The sequence below is a fragment of the Sinocyclocheilus anshuiensis genome, unplaced genomic scaffold (assembly GCF_001515605.1).
Source record: "Sinocyclocheilus anshuiensis isolate Anshui unplaced genomic scaffold, SAMN03320099.WGS_v1.1 scaffold2063, whole genome shotgun sequence".
Classification (NCBI taxonomy): Eukaryota; Metazoa; Chordata; class Actinopteri; order Cypriniformes; family Cyprinidae; genus Sinocyclocheilus; species Sinocyclocheilus anshuiensis.
Window position 1 is genome coordinate 257,174 of NW_015536681.1, and position 16,354 is coordinate 273,527.

At 40.6% G+C, this 16,354-nt stretch overlaps 1 protein-coding gene across 1 annotated transcript in view; it reads right to left on the reverse strand.

The window, feature by feature from the left end:
• The window catches only part of cul4a (cullin 4A), a 31,002-nt gene that overhangs the window by 9,006 nt on the left and 5,642 nt on the right, over positions 1-16,354 (reverse strand). Inside the window, exons 3-15 of the mRNA XM_016441832.1 lie at positions 11,597-11,700; positions 11,364-11,433; positions 11,213-11,286; positions 9,191-9,353; positions 9,001-9,090; positions 8,839-8,921; positions 7,550-7,617; positions 7,324-7,442; positions 5,667-5,859; positions 5,075-5,179; positions 4,890-5,000; positions 3,506-3,591; positions 1,756-1,838 (exon numbers count right to left, since the gene is read on the reverse strand). Coding sequence (XP_016297318.1) covers positions 1,756-1,838; positions 3,506-3,591; positions 4,890-5,000; positions 5,075-5,179; positions 5,667-5,859; positions 7,324-7,442; positions 7,550-7,617; positions 8,839-8,921; positions 9,001-9,090; positions 9,191-9,353; positions 11,213-11,286; positions 11,364-11,433; positions 11,597-11,700 — 1,349 coding nt within the window. The remainder of the gene's footprint in view (positions 1-1,755; positions 1,839-3,505; positions 3,592-4,889; positions 5,001-5,074; positions 5,180-5,666; positions 5,860-7,323; positions 7,443-7,549; positions 7,618-8,838; positions 8,922-9,000; positions 9,091-9,190; positions 9,354-11,212; positions 11,287-11,363; positions 11,434-11,596; positions 11,701-16,354) is intronic.

A 16,354-nucleotide genomic window follows, 5' to 3' on the forward strand; every position in this document is an offset into this window, starting at 1 on the left:
TCTAGTGCAGCTCAACCAGGTCTCGTCCCATTCGTCGATATTTGTGATATCACAAATCCCGGAAAATATGCGTTGCAGTCCAAACGAGTCGTTCGTTGTAGTTTTTGAAAAGTGATTTCTGTTAAATAAAATATCTCATTTTGAAGTGGACTTTGTAACTTTGCAGATCTTTTTTATGCTCAAACAGCAACATTACAGACTAACTAAAGTTGAAAAAGTGAAAAAGCACAAAAAGGACCCCTTTAATGGAAGAAGTTTGGAATAACGGGGACTCTTCCTAGAGCTGGTTTCTTGGTCAAACTGAGCAATCGGTGGAGAAGGGCCTTGGTTAGATTGGTGACCAAGAAGCTGATGGTCACTCTAGTTATTGAGATCCATATCATATATTAACCATCACTGCAACACTCCACCGATCTTGGCTTTAAGACGGTGTGGCAAGACTCAATCCTCTTCTCAGTGAAAACATATGAAAACTTGGAATTTGCACACAAAAAAAACAAAAAAAAAACCACCAAAAAGACTCTTAGACTGTGAGAAAACCTAGTCCAAAGCATTCAGAACTTCAGACTAGGCCGAAGGTTCACCTTCAAATCAGACAATGACCCTAAGCACACAGCTAAGGCAATGCAAGAATGGCTTATATGGAAGCAAAATAATGACAAATGTCTTTGAAACAAAAAAGCATGTTGAATTGCACTAACTGAAAAAATAATGCATTGCATTAACAGTGCTTGCATTTGTATTACTTGTATTTTTAGGGGCTGAAATAGTTGTTTATTTAAGCTGTCAATATTTCAATTCAAAACATTTCACATTTTCATAATTAAAAATTCAATAATTCATATTCACCTTCCAGAGTTCACTTCCAAAATATTCAATCTGTTTAAAAATACGATGTATAATATTCGACAGGCAATTTTCAGTCCATTTTATTTCACTTTACAAATTCGCTTCCACTAATTCAGTGGTTCAAATTCAGCAGAAAATTTGCCATTGCACACCCGGGAGCTGCAGGAGTTTAAAAATACGATGTATAATATTCGACAGGCAATTTTCAGTCCATTTTATTTCACTTTACAAATTCGCTTCCACTAATTCAGTGGTTCAAATTCAGCAGAAAATTTGCCATTGCACATCCGGGAGCTGCAGGAATAGCAGTAGAGCACCGATGCATGCTCTCCAGCTGCTGTTAGTCGCTCACCAGCAGGTGGCGCAAGACCAAAGCAACAGGTAGAGCAAGTCATTCATTCACAAAAACTGATCTGCAGAAGTGGAGCAAGCGGTAAGTAGAAGTTATGATTATCAGGGCCAGTATGTATTTGCTGACAACAACTCTGTCACCCAACGACTCTACACGGTCCCCAAACCACGTTCTGTCATGAAAACGCATGCGAGAAGTGGAACGGGAATGACGCAAAACAACAAGTAAAACAGGAGTTGTATATTTGAAAATAGACATCAGGAAGAAATAAGTGCTGCAAGTTGTTTGCGTGATGATCTGTTATGAAAAATTTCGCTCCATTTGTTGTGTCCAAACTTTTCTTAAAGTCATGTTGCTGCTGCTGTTTTTCTTCCGCTGACCTCAACCCATGCCTTGCTCTCATTGGCTGTAGCTTGTCAAGACACCCGACACCACGTGATGTCGAGTCAGCCGACCGGTCCAGATATTTAGCATGCTAGATATTCGTTTGGTGTCGGCGATGAGTCAGGGAGCCTCTTTGATGCGTCGTTGAGTAGTTCACACATAAAGATTGCAGATTGCATTTTCCCCCGATCACAACCCGGCCAGTTAGCAAGCTCGTTAACTTGCAAATCAGGCTTAAATCTGGCTTTAAATCCTGTAATGTGAACGAGGCATAAGGGAATAAATACTTATGCAAAGTACTTATTTCCGTTTTTCCTTTTTAATAAATTTGCAAAGTTGTCACAAATCTGTTTTTTGCTATGTCATTATGGTGTATGGAGAGTAGATTGATGGAAAAAAGCAATTTAAAGCAGTTGAACTTAAGGCAGCAATATAACAAAATGTGAATAAAATGAATACTTTCGCAAGGCACTTTATATAATATTGCAATAATTAAAAGATTAAAATAATTAAAATATAGAATTAAAAGACCTTGTTTTCAATTTAAATATAATTCAAAATGGAATTTATTCCTGTGGTGTAAAGCTGAATTTTCAGCATATCAGAATGTTTTAGAATAATAATATTATTTCACAATATTACTGTTTTTACTTTATCTTTGATCAAATATGTCAGTGGTTCTCAATTCCAGTCCTGGCGACCCCCCATTCTGCATATTTTGCATGTCTCTCTTATTTAACACAGCTGATTCAGATCATCAGCTCGTTAGAAGAGAGCTCCATGCATGAACTGTTTTCCAATTGACAGGGTCCCTACACAGTGATCATTACTCCCTACTCCCTGTACACGGGATATCTTTACTTCACTTCGGAACATTCATTCACAAATTTGCGCCACACCACTGCCTGCAGAGTCATCACACACAGACGAGAGAAGTGTGACATAATAAACCTCTGTAAATAAATATAATTTAAATTCACGTCTTTAATGCCCTTTGAATGGAACATATTTGCTCCCTTCGAACTGGAATCATGGCAGAAAATCTTGTGAAGTCCACTTCGCAGGGCACTTACGGTCGAATAGAACAAACGTTTGAATTGATCAGAGATACATACAAAATGTGCAGAGCAGGGGGTTGCGAGAACTTGAATTGAGAACAACTGAAACAGGTAACACTCTAGAATAGGGAACACATATTCAATATTAGCAAAGAGTTTTCCCTGAACAAACTCCTAATTTGCTGCTTATTAATAGTTAAAAAGGTAGTTGTTAAGTTTAGGTATGGGTAGGATTAAGGGATCTAAAATATAGTCATGCAGAATAAGGCATTAATATGTGCTTTATAAGTACTAATAAACAGCTAATATGCTAGTAATATGCATGCTAATAATAAGCAACTAGTTCATAATAAGAACTGGTCCTTAAAATAAAGTGTTACCATCAAATATATGTATATGTATGAAACTTTATGTGTGTTCAATTGCTCCCTTAATAATGAATGAAAAGTAAAACAAACAGTTCAAATAAAATACTAATAAAAAAGCATTTTGCATCTCAATTCACATACTTATGCACTGTTCTATGATGTTTTGTAGTGTAAATAGTGCGAGTAGAGTGTTCACACTGAAAATTCCAAGAAGAAAAAGTGCTCTTTAAATACCTGGATGATGCACTTACATAACTGAAAAAATTAATTGTGGAATGTTGGACACTTCATGCACTCAACTGTCGCAGCTTTAATTACGTAGCAAAGGGGGAGGGGCTATCAGACTCGATTATGAATGACAAAATAACCTTATATAATTCATACACTACATGGTTAAATATAAAGTGCACAAGTGCATAGTGTTCAAGTGCACAGTGTATAGTGCGTCATTTGGGATGCACCTTGTGTGTTAAGGAGTATGTATCCGCACACACCTGTTTGAACTGGATCATGATGTCTTTGGAGAGCTCCATGTCTTTGAACATCCCCTCTAGTTTACTGGTGAACGCTGCTCCACACTCTACAACACACACACACACACACACACACGTCTCGTTAACTATCCTTGTAGGGACTCTCCATAGGCGTAATGGTTTTTATACTGTACAAACTGTATTTTCTATCGCCCTACACCAACCCTACACCTAAACCTACCCCTCACAGAAAACTTTCTGCATTTTTACAATCTCAAAAAAACTCATTCTGTATGATTTATAAGCTTTTGTACCCATGGGGACCTCAATTTAGGTCCCCAGGGTGACACAAATCCCCATGAGTTGGTGTGTATTCAGGTTTAAGTCTCCACCAGTGTAGAAAAACCTGTACACCCACACACACGTCACTTCACAGACCAAATATCGCTGATACCACAGACACTGATGTGCAGAAATGACAAATGAATGACGTGTGAAGCTACAGTGAGTCATTTCTGCTCCACTGGAAGAATCAATCAGAATCAAAGACCGTTTATTTGAGCAGCTGATCAAATCAACCAATGAGGAGAGTTTGGGGCGGAACTACCTGATTGCAAATTTAGTATTAATTATTTACTATTAATACTTTGAATTTGCTTTTAATTTTAGACTTTTACTTTCACATTTTAATTTGAGTTCATTTTAATAGTAGTTTCAGTCATTTTGTTACGTGTTTTTGTCATTTTTATAAGTTTTATATATTTTTTTATATTTCTATTATTTGCAAAATGATAAGCTGGAATGTTCCCTTAACATTTGCATAACCAAGAAAAAACACTTTTAAAACATTGTGAAAACTGGACATTTTGCAGATTCAGAAATAACATTTTCATAACTAAATTGGAACGTTAGCAGTTATTACAACATATTTTGTTAGCTGGGGTGCTACAAACAATTTATTTATCAGTTTTAGTACCTAAACTTAAAAAGTAACTAAAAATTAACGAAGTTTCTGATCTAATGTTTATAATTTATTTCACCTTTAAGTTACTGAAAATTATTTTTTATTATTTTTAGTTTTAGCTAGTTAAACTTTTTAGTTGACAAAAGCACTGAGACAGATGGGGGAACATTTAGAAATCTGTACAATTCTGTTTTGTGACACAGAAATGACACACTGCAGCTTTCAGAAGTTCACCAGTTTAACTAGTCACAGTGAAACTAACTAGGGTTTTTACTGGATGTGTCTGATTTAACTGAAATCAAGGCAAAACAGCAACTCAACTACAGCTGCGTGGTCACTTCCTGTTCACACGATCATGTGACCTGACTGCCAAGAAACTGATCAGTGGAGTTTCCACATCAACCGTCTGACGACCAATGAGATGTCAGATTGAGAACAAACCATGTTTGAGTTTGGACAGCATGGACTTCTCAGCATCCACCGAGGCGCTCTTGCCCACCAGCAGACGCTTGGCCAGATCCTTTTTATAGAAAGCCTCAAACACGTCCTTTCCTGCAGCAAACACACACGGTTCAGCTTCATTTGTGTGTGACTCTCATTTAAACTGAAGCTGGAGTCCAGATTACCATGGATGAACCGGAAGATGATCATGATCTTGTCCAGAATTCTCTCCAGCTCCTCCTCTGTGGCCTCCTTATTTCCAGCGCGCAGTTTAGAATCCACATACTTAGCTGAGGAGACACAGTTAGTACACTTACACCAGATCATCAAAGAATCCTGAAACATAAACTGTATGAAGCAGCACAACCTTTTTCAAAAAAATAAATAAAAAGGCATGGACTCCACGAGACCGGTAGACTGACTAGTCTGATCAGTGTATATATACATATATATATATATATATATAAATATATATAGAGTTTCAGTTAAAAATCTTCTTTACTGTTCTACTCAAGAAAAAAAGTCACCTACATCTTGGATGGCCTGAGGGTGAGTAAATTAACAGCAAATTTTCATTTTTGGGCGAAAGATACCTTTAATGAGTCAGTTCATGTCAGATTTTATTGCTGATGTGAAATATGTTATATAATTGTGAGTTTGGCCAGCAGTTCTTGCAATTTCAGCATTTCCCCATTCAAGTAGATATGAGATTGTCTTGAAAGAAAATATGAGCGTCGAGTGAATGCGTCTCTGGTCCGGTGTGGTGTTGTCACTCACCAATGAGCTCGGCAGGTTTGTTAGGTCTCTTGTTGATGAAGCTCTCGAAGGCTTCCTTCATGGCATTGATGAAAGTGTCGTTCCTCTGGAAGCAGCGCTGGGTCACGTGGTCCATCTTGTCCTTGAAGTCCAGCAGCTCCTGAACCATCTCTTTATCCTTCTCTGGAGAACTCACGATCTCTCCACCAAAACTCTGCAAGAGAAAGTGTTACTGAGATACTATTATCAGTTTTATCAATATTTTGAATATTTTTATTTTCATTTTAATGTTAGTTAATTTTTATAAATTTTTAGTTTTTGTCATTTTTATTAGATTTTTAAATAAAATGTAGATTTTATTATTTTTATTTAAAGGGGTCATATGACGTTGCTAAAAAAATAACATTATTTTGTGTATTTGGTGTAATGCAATGTGATTATGTGGTTTAAGGTTAAAAAAACACATTATTTTCCACATACTGTACATTATTGTTTCTCCTCTATGCCCCACCTTTCTGAAACACGTCAATTTTTACAAAGCTCATCGGTCTGAAAAAGCGAGGTGTGCTCTGATTGGCCAGCTATCCAGTGCGTTGTGATTGGCCGAATACCTCAAGCGTGAGACGGAAATGTTACGATACCATACTGTGATGCTGTGTCCCGGCGCGACAAGACAAAACCAGTAAAACCCATTACAAACGAGGCATTTGTTGCATCCAGTGGGGACATAATTACTGATTATAATGACTTATACTGTCTTTTTACACGTTGCGTTGCGTATCGCGCCGCGTAAACATAAATCCATGTCTGCATTTGTGATCAGAGAAACGACAAACAACAAGCGCTACTCTACAATGCTCAAAACTCACGTTTGAATCGTTATTGGCAAATTCTTTAAATATGAAAACGTACTTACAGTCTGTGAGTCAGAAGCGCCAGACTGTCCTTGCAAAGTTGGAACTGCCCCACTTTATAGAAACAGCCTTTGTGCACAGACACCTTGTAGGCTACTCTACAAGGATCAGGAAACAGTCCTCCATAAAATGCGCTGCACACATCTGAATATTTGGGTTAAACTGTTCTGGAACAGTTTTGTAAATACAACTTGACCACTGATTTCTAGTCGTGTCCTCTTTTGGAAGGCCAAACAAAGTAGTTTCGCTTTCACAACGAAACACACAGCGCCTTCACGACATGGCGGCAGCAACAATACTATAGCAAGAATCAAAGTTACACCTTCTTTCTTTGCGTGAACATTTGGGCGGCGTTATGCAAATCTTCCCACACAGTGACGTAGACATGTGGGGGGCGTGTTTAAACGAGGTGTTTTAGGAGGGCGTGGACGAGTCTTAACTTTTATAAAGAATATCTCTTTGGGTTTGAGACTTTAGTCTTTGCAACTTTAGGGGATCTTATCTATGCATGAACAGCTTGTAACACTCCAAAGAGAAAGGAAAACTTGAAATTGCATCATATGACCCCTTTAAATTTTACTTTTAGCTGTTTTAGTACAAGTTACTAAAAGAAAACAAGAAATATTGCATTGATATCTAGCTGAAATTAAATGTTTTCATATTACTTCAGTTAAAGTTTATTTGATTTCAAGCAATGAAAAGGTTTTCTTTATGGTTTTAGTTGTAGTAAACAATAATAACCCTGAGGTTTGATGTGCGTGTACCTTAATGTAGTCTCTCCAGGCCTGCAGCAGCGCCGTCAGCCCTCCTTTGACTTTATTTAAGAGCTCATAGAGCAGCATCAGCTCACACACACGGTTCTCATCCAGCAGCATCCACAGACCTAAGTAGAAGCAGCGCACGCGCACACACACACACACACACACACATCAGCTTTGTGTGTGTTTTATGATTTGTCTTGAGTCTCTGATCTATACTCATAATCCAGACCTTTCTGCAGAATGGCATTCATATGTTCGCCCAGCAGCTGCTTCTCCACTGTGGTGATGAGTGGCTTCCTGTCAGACACAGTCAGGTGTTAGAGAAATAATTACATGGGCGTCGGAACCATTGGGACAAGACCCACCCACTTTTTAAGACCAACGATATTGGACCCACCCACTTTTTAAGACCAATGATATTGGACCCACTCACTTTTACCATCTCTAATTCAGCGCATATGTTCGTTCACTTTTCAGAGCGCCGCCACTCAAATCCATTCCACTTGTACTTTTTCAGTACTCGCGCCTGCTGCACTCCCGCTATAAACAAAGCATTGTAGCATATCTGCTGCTCAGGTGGGTCTGGCTGTGTGCTCACATAGCCTACTGTCACTAAACAAGCTGCTATTTAACTCAATGTTGTTCATCATTTGTTCCCCTGTTGCTTTTAAAGGCATCATAGAGTCTTTGTTGCAGCACTGAATAACAGTTACACTTACACTATGTTGGACCCACCCACATTTTTGTTGCTTCCGACGCCCATGAATAATTATAAGACAGATGTTAATTTCCTGCAGGAAATAGCAGCACTAACACACAGCACAACAACAGAGATTCAAAATGATGGACAGACAGACAGATAGATGACTAATAATTCACACGAAATAATAGAGACGGATCAATAGATCAATCATCTTATGTGTGTCATCCACAGATACCTTAAAGACCAATCACAATTCAGTATGGCTTATTAATTTTAAATTTTTCTGAATTAATTCATTTTAGTGTTTTATTCAGATTTTTCGATTTTTAAATTATGTATTTTGAATTTGTATTATTCTTATTTAATTCATTTTTAGTGTTTTATTTTGATTGTTTTTATTTGAAAATTTTTTATTTTAATTTAATTTTAATTTGATCATTTAATTCATTTTAAAAAGCAGTTTATAATTTTTATTTTAAAATATATTTTTTAACTTTAGTTTTTAGTTTGATTGTTCTTTTAATAATTTATTTAAATAATCATCTAATTTTAGCAAGTGTTTTATTTTCATTGTTTTTATTTAAAAAATTACTTTACATTTTTATGATTTAATTCATTATTTGCTTTTCATCAACACACAAACCCCAGATTGGGAAAGCCTCCTTTAAGTCAATGACAGATTTTCAAACTTAAAACTTATGTTTCTCAGAAGGAATAAAGATTATCAAAGGTATAAAGATGAACAGATCTGAGACTGAACTGATCTACAGGATCACGTGTGAGGAACATCAGATCCAGATACGAGAGAGACTTACTGCGTGCTCTGATCTAAATAACTGATGACACGGTCATTCTCTTCCTCCAGACGCCGCGCCACATGATGAAGGTACTCAGGAACCTACATGAAGAACATGAACACAAGTGAACACACACACGTGGAGAGCGTCAGTGTGTGAATGAGGTAGAAATACTCTCACATCTCTCTCCTGCATGAGCCTCTGACCCTCAGCTGCGTACAGACGGTTCGTCTCTGTTAAAAACCTCTGCTCGAATGAGTCCTTATACACCTGACAACACACACCAACACACACCGTTAAAAGACACTTCCAGAACCCGACTGCTGTGCTCAACAGGAAGCGGACATCATCAGTGTTTCTGCGCAATCACCTGCAGGTCTGAGAGCATGCCCAGTAAGCTCCTCAGCAGACTGCGGTCCACTGTCTCTCCGTTACGCTCACGCTCAATCTGCTCCAGGATTCCCTCCACTGTCCGGCTTTGAACGGCACCGTCGCTCACAATGTGCGTCCGGAACAACTCCAGCCCCGTGTCCCTGACAATATGCGTGTGTTACTATAGCAACACCAGCTCAGGGGTGCATTTCCCAAAAGCATCGTTAGCCAACTATGGTCACAAGTTCTGTCGTTACCAACATAGTTCAACGATTCGGTGTTTCCCGAAAACCATAGTTCAATCGAACATTCGCAAACAGCGTCGCAAACTTTCGTGGTAGGAACTACAGCTCTCGACCTGTGGTTAGAAGCATAGTTTCGTGTTAGTAAAATATATGGACTTAGGTAAATTATGCTTTTGGGCACAATAAGCAAGCTAACATGCAGTACAATCTATATCTTCCATTCAATTTAACTATATATACATTTTAATCGATACATTTTAACGCGTCCTCAATAAGCGCCGTTTCCATTCAATTTAAATATATATACATTTTAATCGATACATTTTAACGCGTCCTCAATAAGCGCCGTTTTTGAAGAGTGCGCACGCACATAAAAGGGAACCCCGGAGTAGGACGTAAGAGGAAACCCGCAAAGAATCAAACATCAAATAAAGCAAATTGACAGGGAACAAAATATAGTAAATTAGTCATCAGGTGCCATGTTCAATACAGCAGCATCTCGGAAATCTCGAATCAATTAATTAGCAGAAGTTATTACTCCACCACATGCGTGTGACGTCATTAACAACGACCCTAAATTGTTGAACTAATTTGAAATGATGGAACATGAAACAGTCATGACTGGCTAGTTACTTTCCACAACAATGCATCATACTATGGTGGTTAATCAGTGAGTTACGTCATTGTACGGGAAACGCACCCCAGGGTTATTACAGTCAACTACAACTAAAGTGTTACATCACTTGCTGACCAGTGGATCCTCTGCAGTGAATGGGTTCCGTTAGTTCCATTACATTACGTTCTGTTACATAAGCAATCCACACGACTCCAGTCCATCAATTAACGTCTTCCTGCTAAAATACGGGCCCATAATCCATAATAACGCTTCCTCCCGTGAAAAAGTCCATCCTCTGTTGTCCTTGCACATAAAAATCCACCCACATATTTGTTTAGAACTGTTTTGGACTATTTGGGCTTCTAAACGGTGCTTGATCTGTGCATATTCAGTTCATATTCATCTGTTCCCGATTCAGACCAGACTACTTTTTCACTGGAGGAAGCATTATTATGGATTATGGTTAAAAATGTCTTGATGAATTTGTTTCTTACAAACACGCAGCTTTTGGCTTAAAGGGATAGTTCACCCAAAAATTAAAATTCTGTCATTAATTACTCATCCTCATGTCGTTTCAAACCCGTAAGACCTTCGTTCATCTTCGGAACACAAATTAAGATATTTTTGATGGAATCTGAGAGCTGTCTGACCCTCCATCAGAATTTTCATTTTTGGGTGAACTAACCCTTTAACAAGACATTCATTGATGGACTGGAGTCGTGTGGACTACATGGGGATTATTGTGATGTTTTTATCAGCTGTTTGGACTTATTCTGACGACATCCATTCCCTGCAGAGGATCCATTGGTGAGCAAGTGTTGTAATGCTGAATTTCTCCAAATCTGTTTAAGAAACAAACTCATCTACATCTTGGATGGCCTGAAGGCGAGGACATTTTCAGTAAATTTTCATTTTTGAGAAAACTATTCCTTTAATAAAAACATTATTGACATTTAAAAAATAAAATAAAATAAAAATGACAAAAACTAAAATTAAAATTAAAACAGAAAATATACAAATAAAAACAAAATCAAAATATTAATAAATTACTATAATGATATTACTAAAACATTATAATTAATATTAATAAAACTTTAATAGTATCTAGTAATAGTGATATTAAAATAACACCGCACCACTGTCTGATTGGTCAACTCACCAGATGGACGGCAGCAGTGAGTTCTGGAGGATGTATGTCCGGTCCAGGAAGAGGAAAATACTGCGGATCATGATCTGAAGGAGACGAGATGCAACACTCACATTCATTCCATCGTATGTAAAGACACACACACAAGAAGAGCATCCCGTACCGTTTGACTGCAGTGGTCCTGCCAGCAGCGGTTCATCCTCTTCAGGAATGACAGGCTGTCCAGTGACTCTGTGCGACTCTGTTAAGGGCAGCTTCAGTCTGATCTGTGTGTCACAGCGCCCTCTAGTGAGGATCTACTGACACAAACATCAGCAAAACGAGCGTTATCTGTAACACACAGTTGTCAAACATCATACATGGACACACAAATGTCCCATTACTGATGAAGGATATTCCCTGAACTGATGGATCTGAGCTTGAACGTGATCTTCACACACTTGACGCAGCTGCTTGTATAACACAGGTGATACTTTATACGAACACAGATTCTCCACGGCCTGTGTGAGACAAAAACAGCTCATAAATACACATGTGGGTGAAGAATCATGGGTAATCAGTCTGAAACATCACAATCTTCAATTCTAAAATATAATCTGGAAGTGAGGAACTGCTCAATAGTTACATCAAATGACAAAAACACTCTGTTTAGGGAAACAGTAAGTTTGATTCCTTTATATTTGAATCAAACGATTATGTAACTTTCTGAGTACATTTAAATGCTTCTTTGAAATTATTAAACAACACTACAGACACATGACCCATGACATTTACAATCACTGACCCACTGCACAACACACACATCAAGCCAACTGGATTCTGAACAGATGTTAGCACTTCACTGTACAGTTACTGTCCACTGCACTATTCAGTACAATACACATATAAACATTCATTTTCTATATTTATGTACACATACACACACACACATATATATATATGTATATTTGGGATGTAACAATACAGTTAGCCCACAGTTCAATACATACATCGATTTTGTTTTCTGACGGCTTTTTGGCAATTTAAGATGGGATTTTTAAAACATATTAACAACAAACAAAAAAACTCCTGTACACTGGCTGGAGAAAGATATGGTTTATTATATATATTATATAACTTCGTTTGAAATTAAGTATTATTTTTCCTATTTTTACCCAAAATAGGATGGATTGGCCATTATTTAGTGCTATAAACACGTATAATATCTGTTTCATTCATACTGGACACCAGAGGGTGCTCTCACGCAGAAACTCCAAATATGCATCACAGAAGTAATAGAACTGATGACGCTGCAGGAAATACCTAATATGGACAAAGGCATCATTATCACTGTAACGTCTCCTGTTACTCAACGTAAACGTGGTTCCCTGAGAGGATGGAACAAGACATTCCGTATAAGGAAACCCTTTTCCTCTGAAATGCTGAAGCCTGATTGAATCACTCTATTGCTATGCAATAGCCAATGGCATTCGAGCATTCGCCTGATTGGCAGGCTCAGCTGCTATATAAGTGATGCCAATTTACCTCAGAATTTTTCGACTGAGCGAGAGTCATTGAGGTTCTGAGGGAGTTTTCCACACGGCAGTTTACGTAATGTCTCATTCCCTCCTCTCAGGGAACCACAGTTACGTTAAATAACTGGAGACGTTCCCTTATCAAGTCGGACTCTCAACACTACATATGGGGAACATATAAAACCCCGCCGTGAGAAAACCATGCTTGTACCAGCTCGAACAGAGCTGATACAGTAGACTAGGCACATGCAGTAGCAAGCAAAAGCATAGCGGCGTGCTTGCCCGGCCTCCCTTAGGTCGGGTACCGGGCCTAGTTGAAACACCTAGATGCAGGTTTGGCAAAGAGCCAAGGCAGTGCTGGCATCTCCCTGTTCACAGTCAAGCACCACTGTACTAGCGTGATATAGGGAGTGAAAACAAAGGCATCAAACATGTTGGTGCTCACATATACCACCGGCCTGTATGAGCGGGCCTACATAAACTGAAACAATACTTAGGATTACAGGTTTTTTTTCCACTTTTTAGTAGTTGGCTATTACCCACGGCTGCATGATAATTTCACAGCATCCTTGTAGGTTGCAGGACATGCTGGAGCTATAAAAGCGCAATGATCATATAAGGCCATGCATATACTGCAGAGCCCTTCAAGCAGCGCCGTCTCGTGCCACCTAAATTACCTAGTTTAGACACACTGGGAAGGGGCGTGTCTTCAAGCGACTTAGTCGTCCAATGGCTGCGCAGCCTTCTCCTCCTGCACAGACAGAACATGCGGTGCAAAAGAGGGAATATCCAGGTTGCAAATTCTTGCAAAAGTGTTCTGAGATGACCAACCTGCCACTAGACAGATGTCCTGAATAGACATACTTTTAACCCAGGCCCATGAAGATGCCAGAATCCTGGTGGAGTTGGGCAGTCCCATTGGGCAGTAGAGTCCTCGAGAAGCATAAGCTAGGCTAACAGCTTCCATAAACCAGTGTGACAGCCGCTGTTTCGACAGCGGTGGGCCTTTCCTAGCGCCCGCGAAGCAGATGTAAAGCTGTTCCAAAGTTCCTAAGCACACAGTGCACGCACAGGGCACAAGGCGCGCCTCTGTGACACTAAATCAGAGGCTGGTTTGGGGGGGAAGAACGCTTGTATCGTAATAACCTGGGATCTGAATGGCGGTGAAAGCACTTTAGTTGTGTAGACATGTCTGGGTGTGAGTCTGACCATGCAATCATCCGGACCAAACTGCATCCAAGCAATGCTGACCGAGAGGACATGCAAATCACACACTTCGCTCTTAAATGACAGCACTGGCATCAGGCGAGAATGGAGGGGATTCAGCCACCTCACGCCCTCAAAGAAAGCTCATTTCTACGGGGTGTTTACCTACTGAGCGACCCTCAAATATGTCATGAGAGGCAGCGATAGCGGCCACATAAACTTTTAGCGTAGAGGGAGAGCTGCCCGCATCTAGGCTTTCCTGCAGGAAGGTCAAAACTGCGGGGATATCAACTCGCCTGGTCTTCATGTCTGCTGGCACACCAGTTAACAAACACTTTCCTCTTCAAAGTGTATAGGTGCCTCGTCGAAGGGGCTCTAGCCTCTGTTATCGTGTGCAGCACTCACTGTGAAACGGTCAGCTGGTTCACTCCGTGCTGACTTGCCATACATGCAAGTCCCACAGCTCCGGCTTGGGGTGCCAGATGATGCACTTCACCTAGGAGTGTAGGTCCCTCCTCAGCGGGACCTGTGGGGGGTGGGGGGTGTAAACGATAGGTTAACAAACTCCGGTAACCACGGCTGGTTGGGCCATTTTGGCGCTATCAGCAGTAGAGCATCCCTCTCCTCCCTGATCTTTTGCAGCAGTAGCAGCATAATTTTGACTGGAGGGAATGCATATTTCCAACCCTTTGGCCAGTGGCTCGACAGCGCGTCCCCTTCCAAGGGGGAGGTCGTTAGCGAGAAGAATAGTGCCCAGTGGGCATCTAGTGAGCGAGTGAGCGAGCGCACTCCTCCCTGGCGATTGATGTACGCCACCACCGCTGCATTGTCCATTCAGATAAGAAGATGATGGTCTCTCACAAATGAGAGAAATTCCTGCAGTGCTAAGTGAACAGCTTCCATTTCCAAGCAGTTTATATGTTGGCACTCCTGGTCGCTGCTGGGCTGCCACTGCTGGGCTGCCATCACAGAGGGCTCACCAGCCTGACAGTGATGCCATGGTAACCACTATTTGTCTGACCACTCTGTCCACAGCGGCACTCTGTTTGTACATAGCTGTGCTGAACCAAGGTGTCAGACTCAGCACTTCGAGACATGAGCACGTTATGACAAGACGCTCTGTCCCTGCTCTCCACGCTTGTCGTGGGACCCGACCCTGTAACCATAGTTGCAGTGGGCTCATATGCATCAAGTCCAGGTGGCAGACAGAGGCTGCAACGGCCATCAGTCCCAGCAATCTCTAAAACGTTTTCAGGGAATACATGACAGTGCTGAATCCTCTGTGCTGATAAGCGTGCGAGCATCGTGCGTAAGCCTAAAGCGATCCCCAGGAATGTAATCGATTGGCAGGGCTGAAGCGTGCTCTTTTACATGTTTACAGACTGGCCTAGGCGTGCTAAATGGGCGAGGAGCTTGTGTTTGTGTTCCTCGAGCACACTCCTCGACTGAGCGATGATGAGCCAGTCATCAAGGTAGTTCAGCACATGCATTCGCAGAGGGAAAAGCGCTGCATTCATGCACATCGTGAATGTGCGAGGGGCCAGAGCCAGCCCAAAAGGTAGCACATTGAATTGGTATGCAACACCTTTGAACGCAAATCGCAGAAAGCACCTGTGATGAGGGGCTATCTGAATATGAAAATAAGCATCCTTCATATCCTCTGAAATGAAGTAGTCCTCGGGCTGGATGTGTGTGAGGATATGCGTCACTGTAATCATTCTGAACGCGCGTTTCGCCAGCGCTTTGTTTAGCGGTCATAAATCCAATATTGGACACATGCCCCCGTCCTTTTTCGGGACAAGGAAGTAGCGGCTATATAGCCCGCACTCCCTCTGCTCCTCGGGTACTATCTCTACTGCCTGCTTGGCTAGGAGAGAGGATATTTCTGTCCGTAGCAGCAGAGTGCTCTGTTCTGACACTTCTGACATAATCATGCATCTAAAGCGGGCCGGTCTGCCCACTGCCCATGCGCTCAGGTGCCTTGATAAAGGGGACAGCGGTGTTTGTGTCAGTAAGGGCTGCGCACCAGTCGCCAGTGAAACACTGCCGTCTAAGTGAATGACAGGTGATGGGCCCATGGCTTGTAGCACGGGGACACACGCACATAACAGCTCGAGTTGAGCTGAGTCTCCGCTCTACCAAACATCTCCTGGGGGAGAGATTTCACTTATATCGTGAGCAATAATCAGAGGAGGAAAAGTGCTTTGTTGATGAGGCATGTTTGATCTTACGTTTAATGCAACTGAACACACTGGCAATTAGAGGTCGACCGATAGTGGATTTTGCCGATACCGATAGCTAGGTTGGACCACACTGGCCAATACCGATTAATTAAACGATAGTTTTAAAATTGATACTGAACAAAAACTACAATAGTGCTTTATTAACAAAAACAGTACTGAACCATACTAGTAGTAGTAGTAATAATAATAAT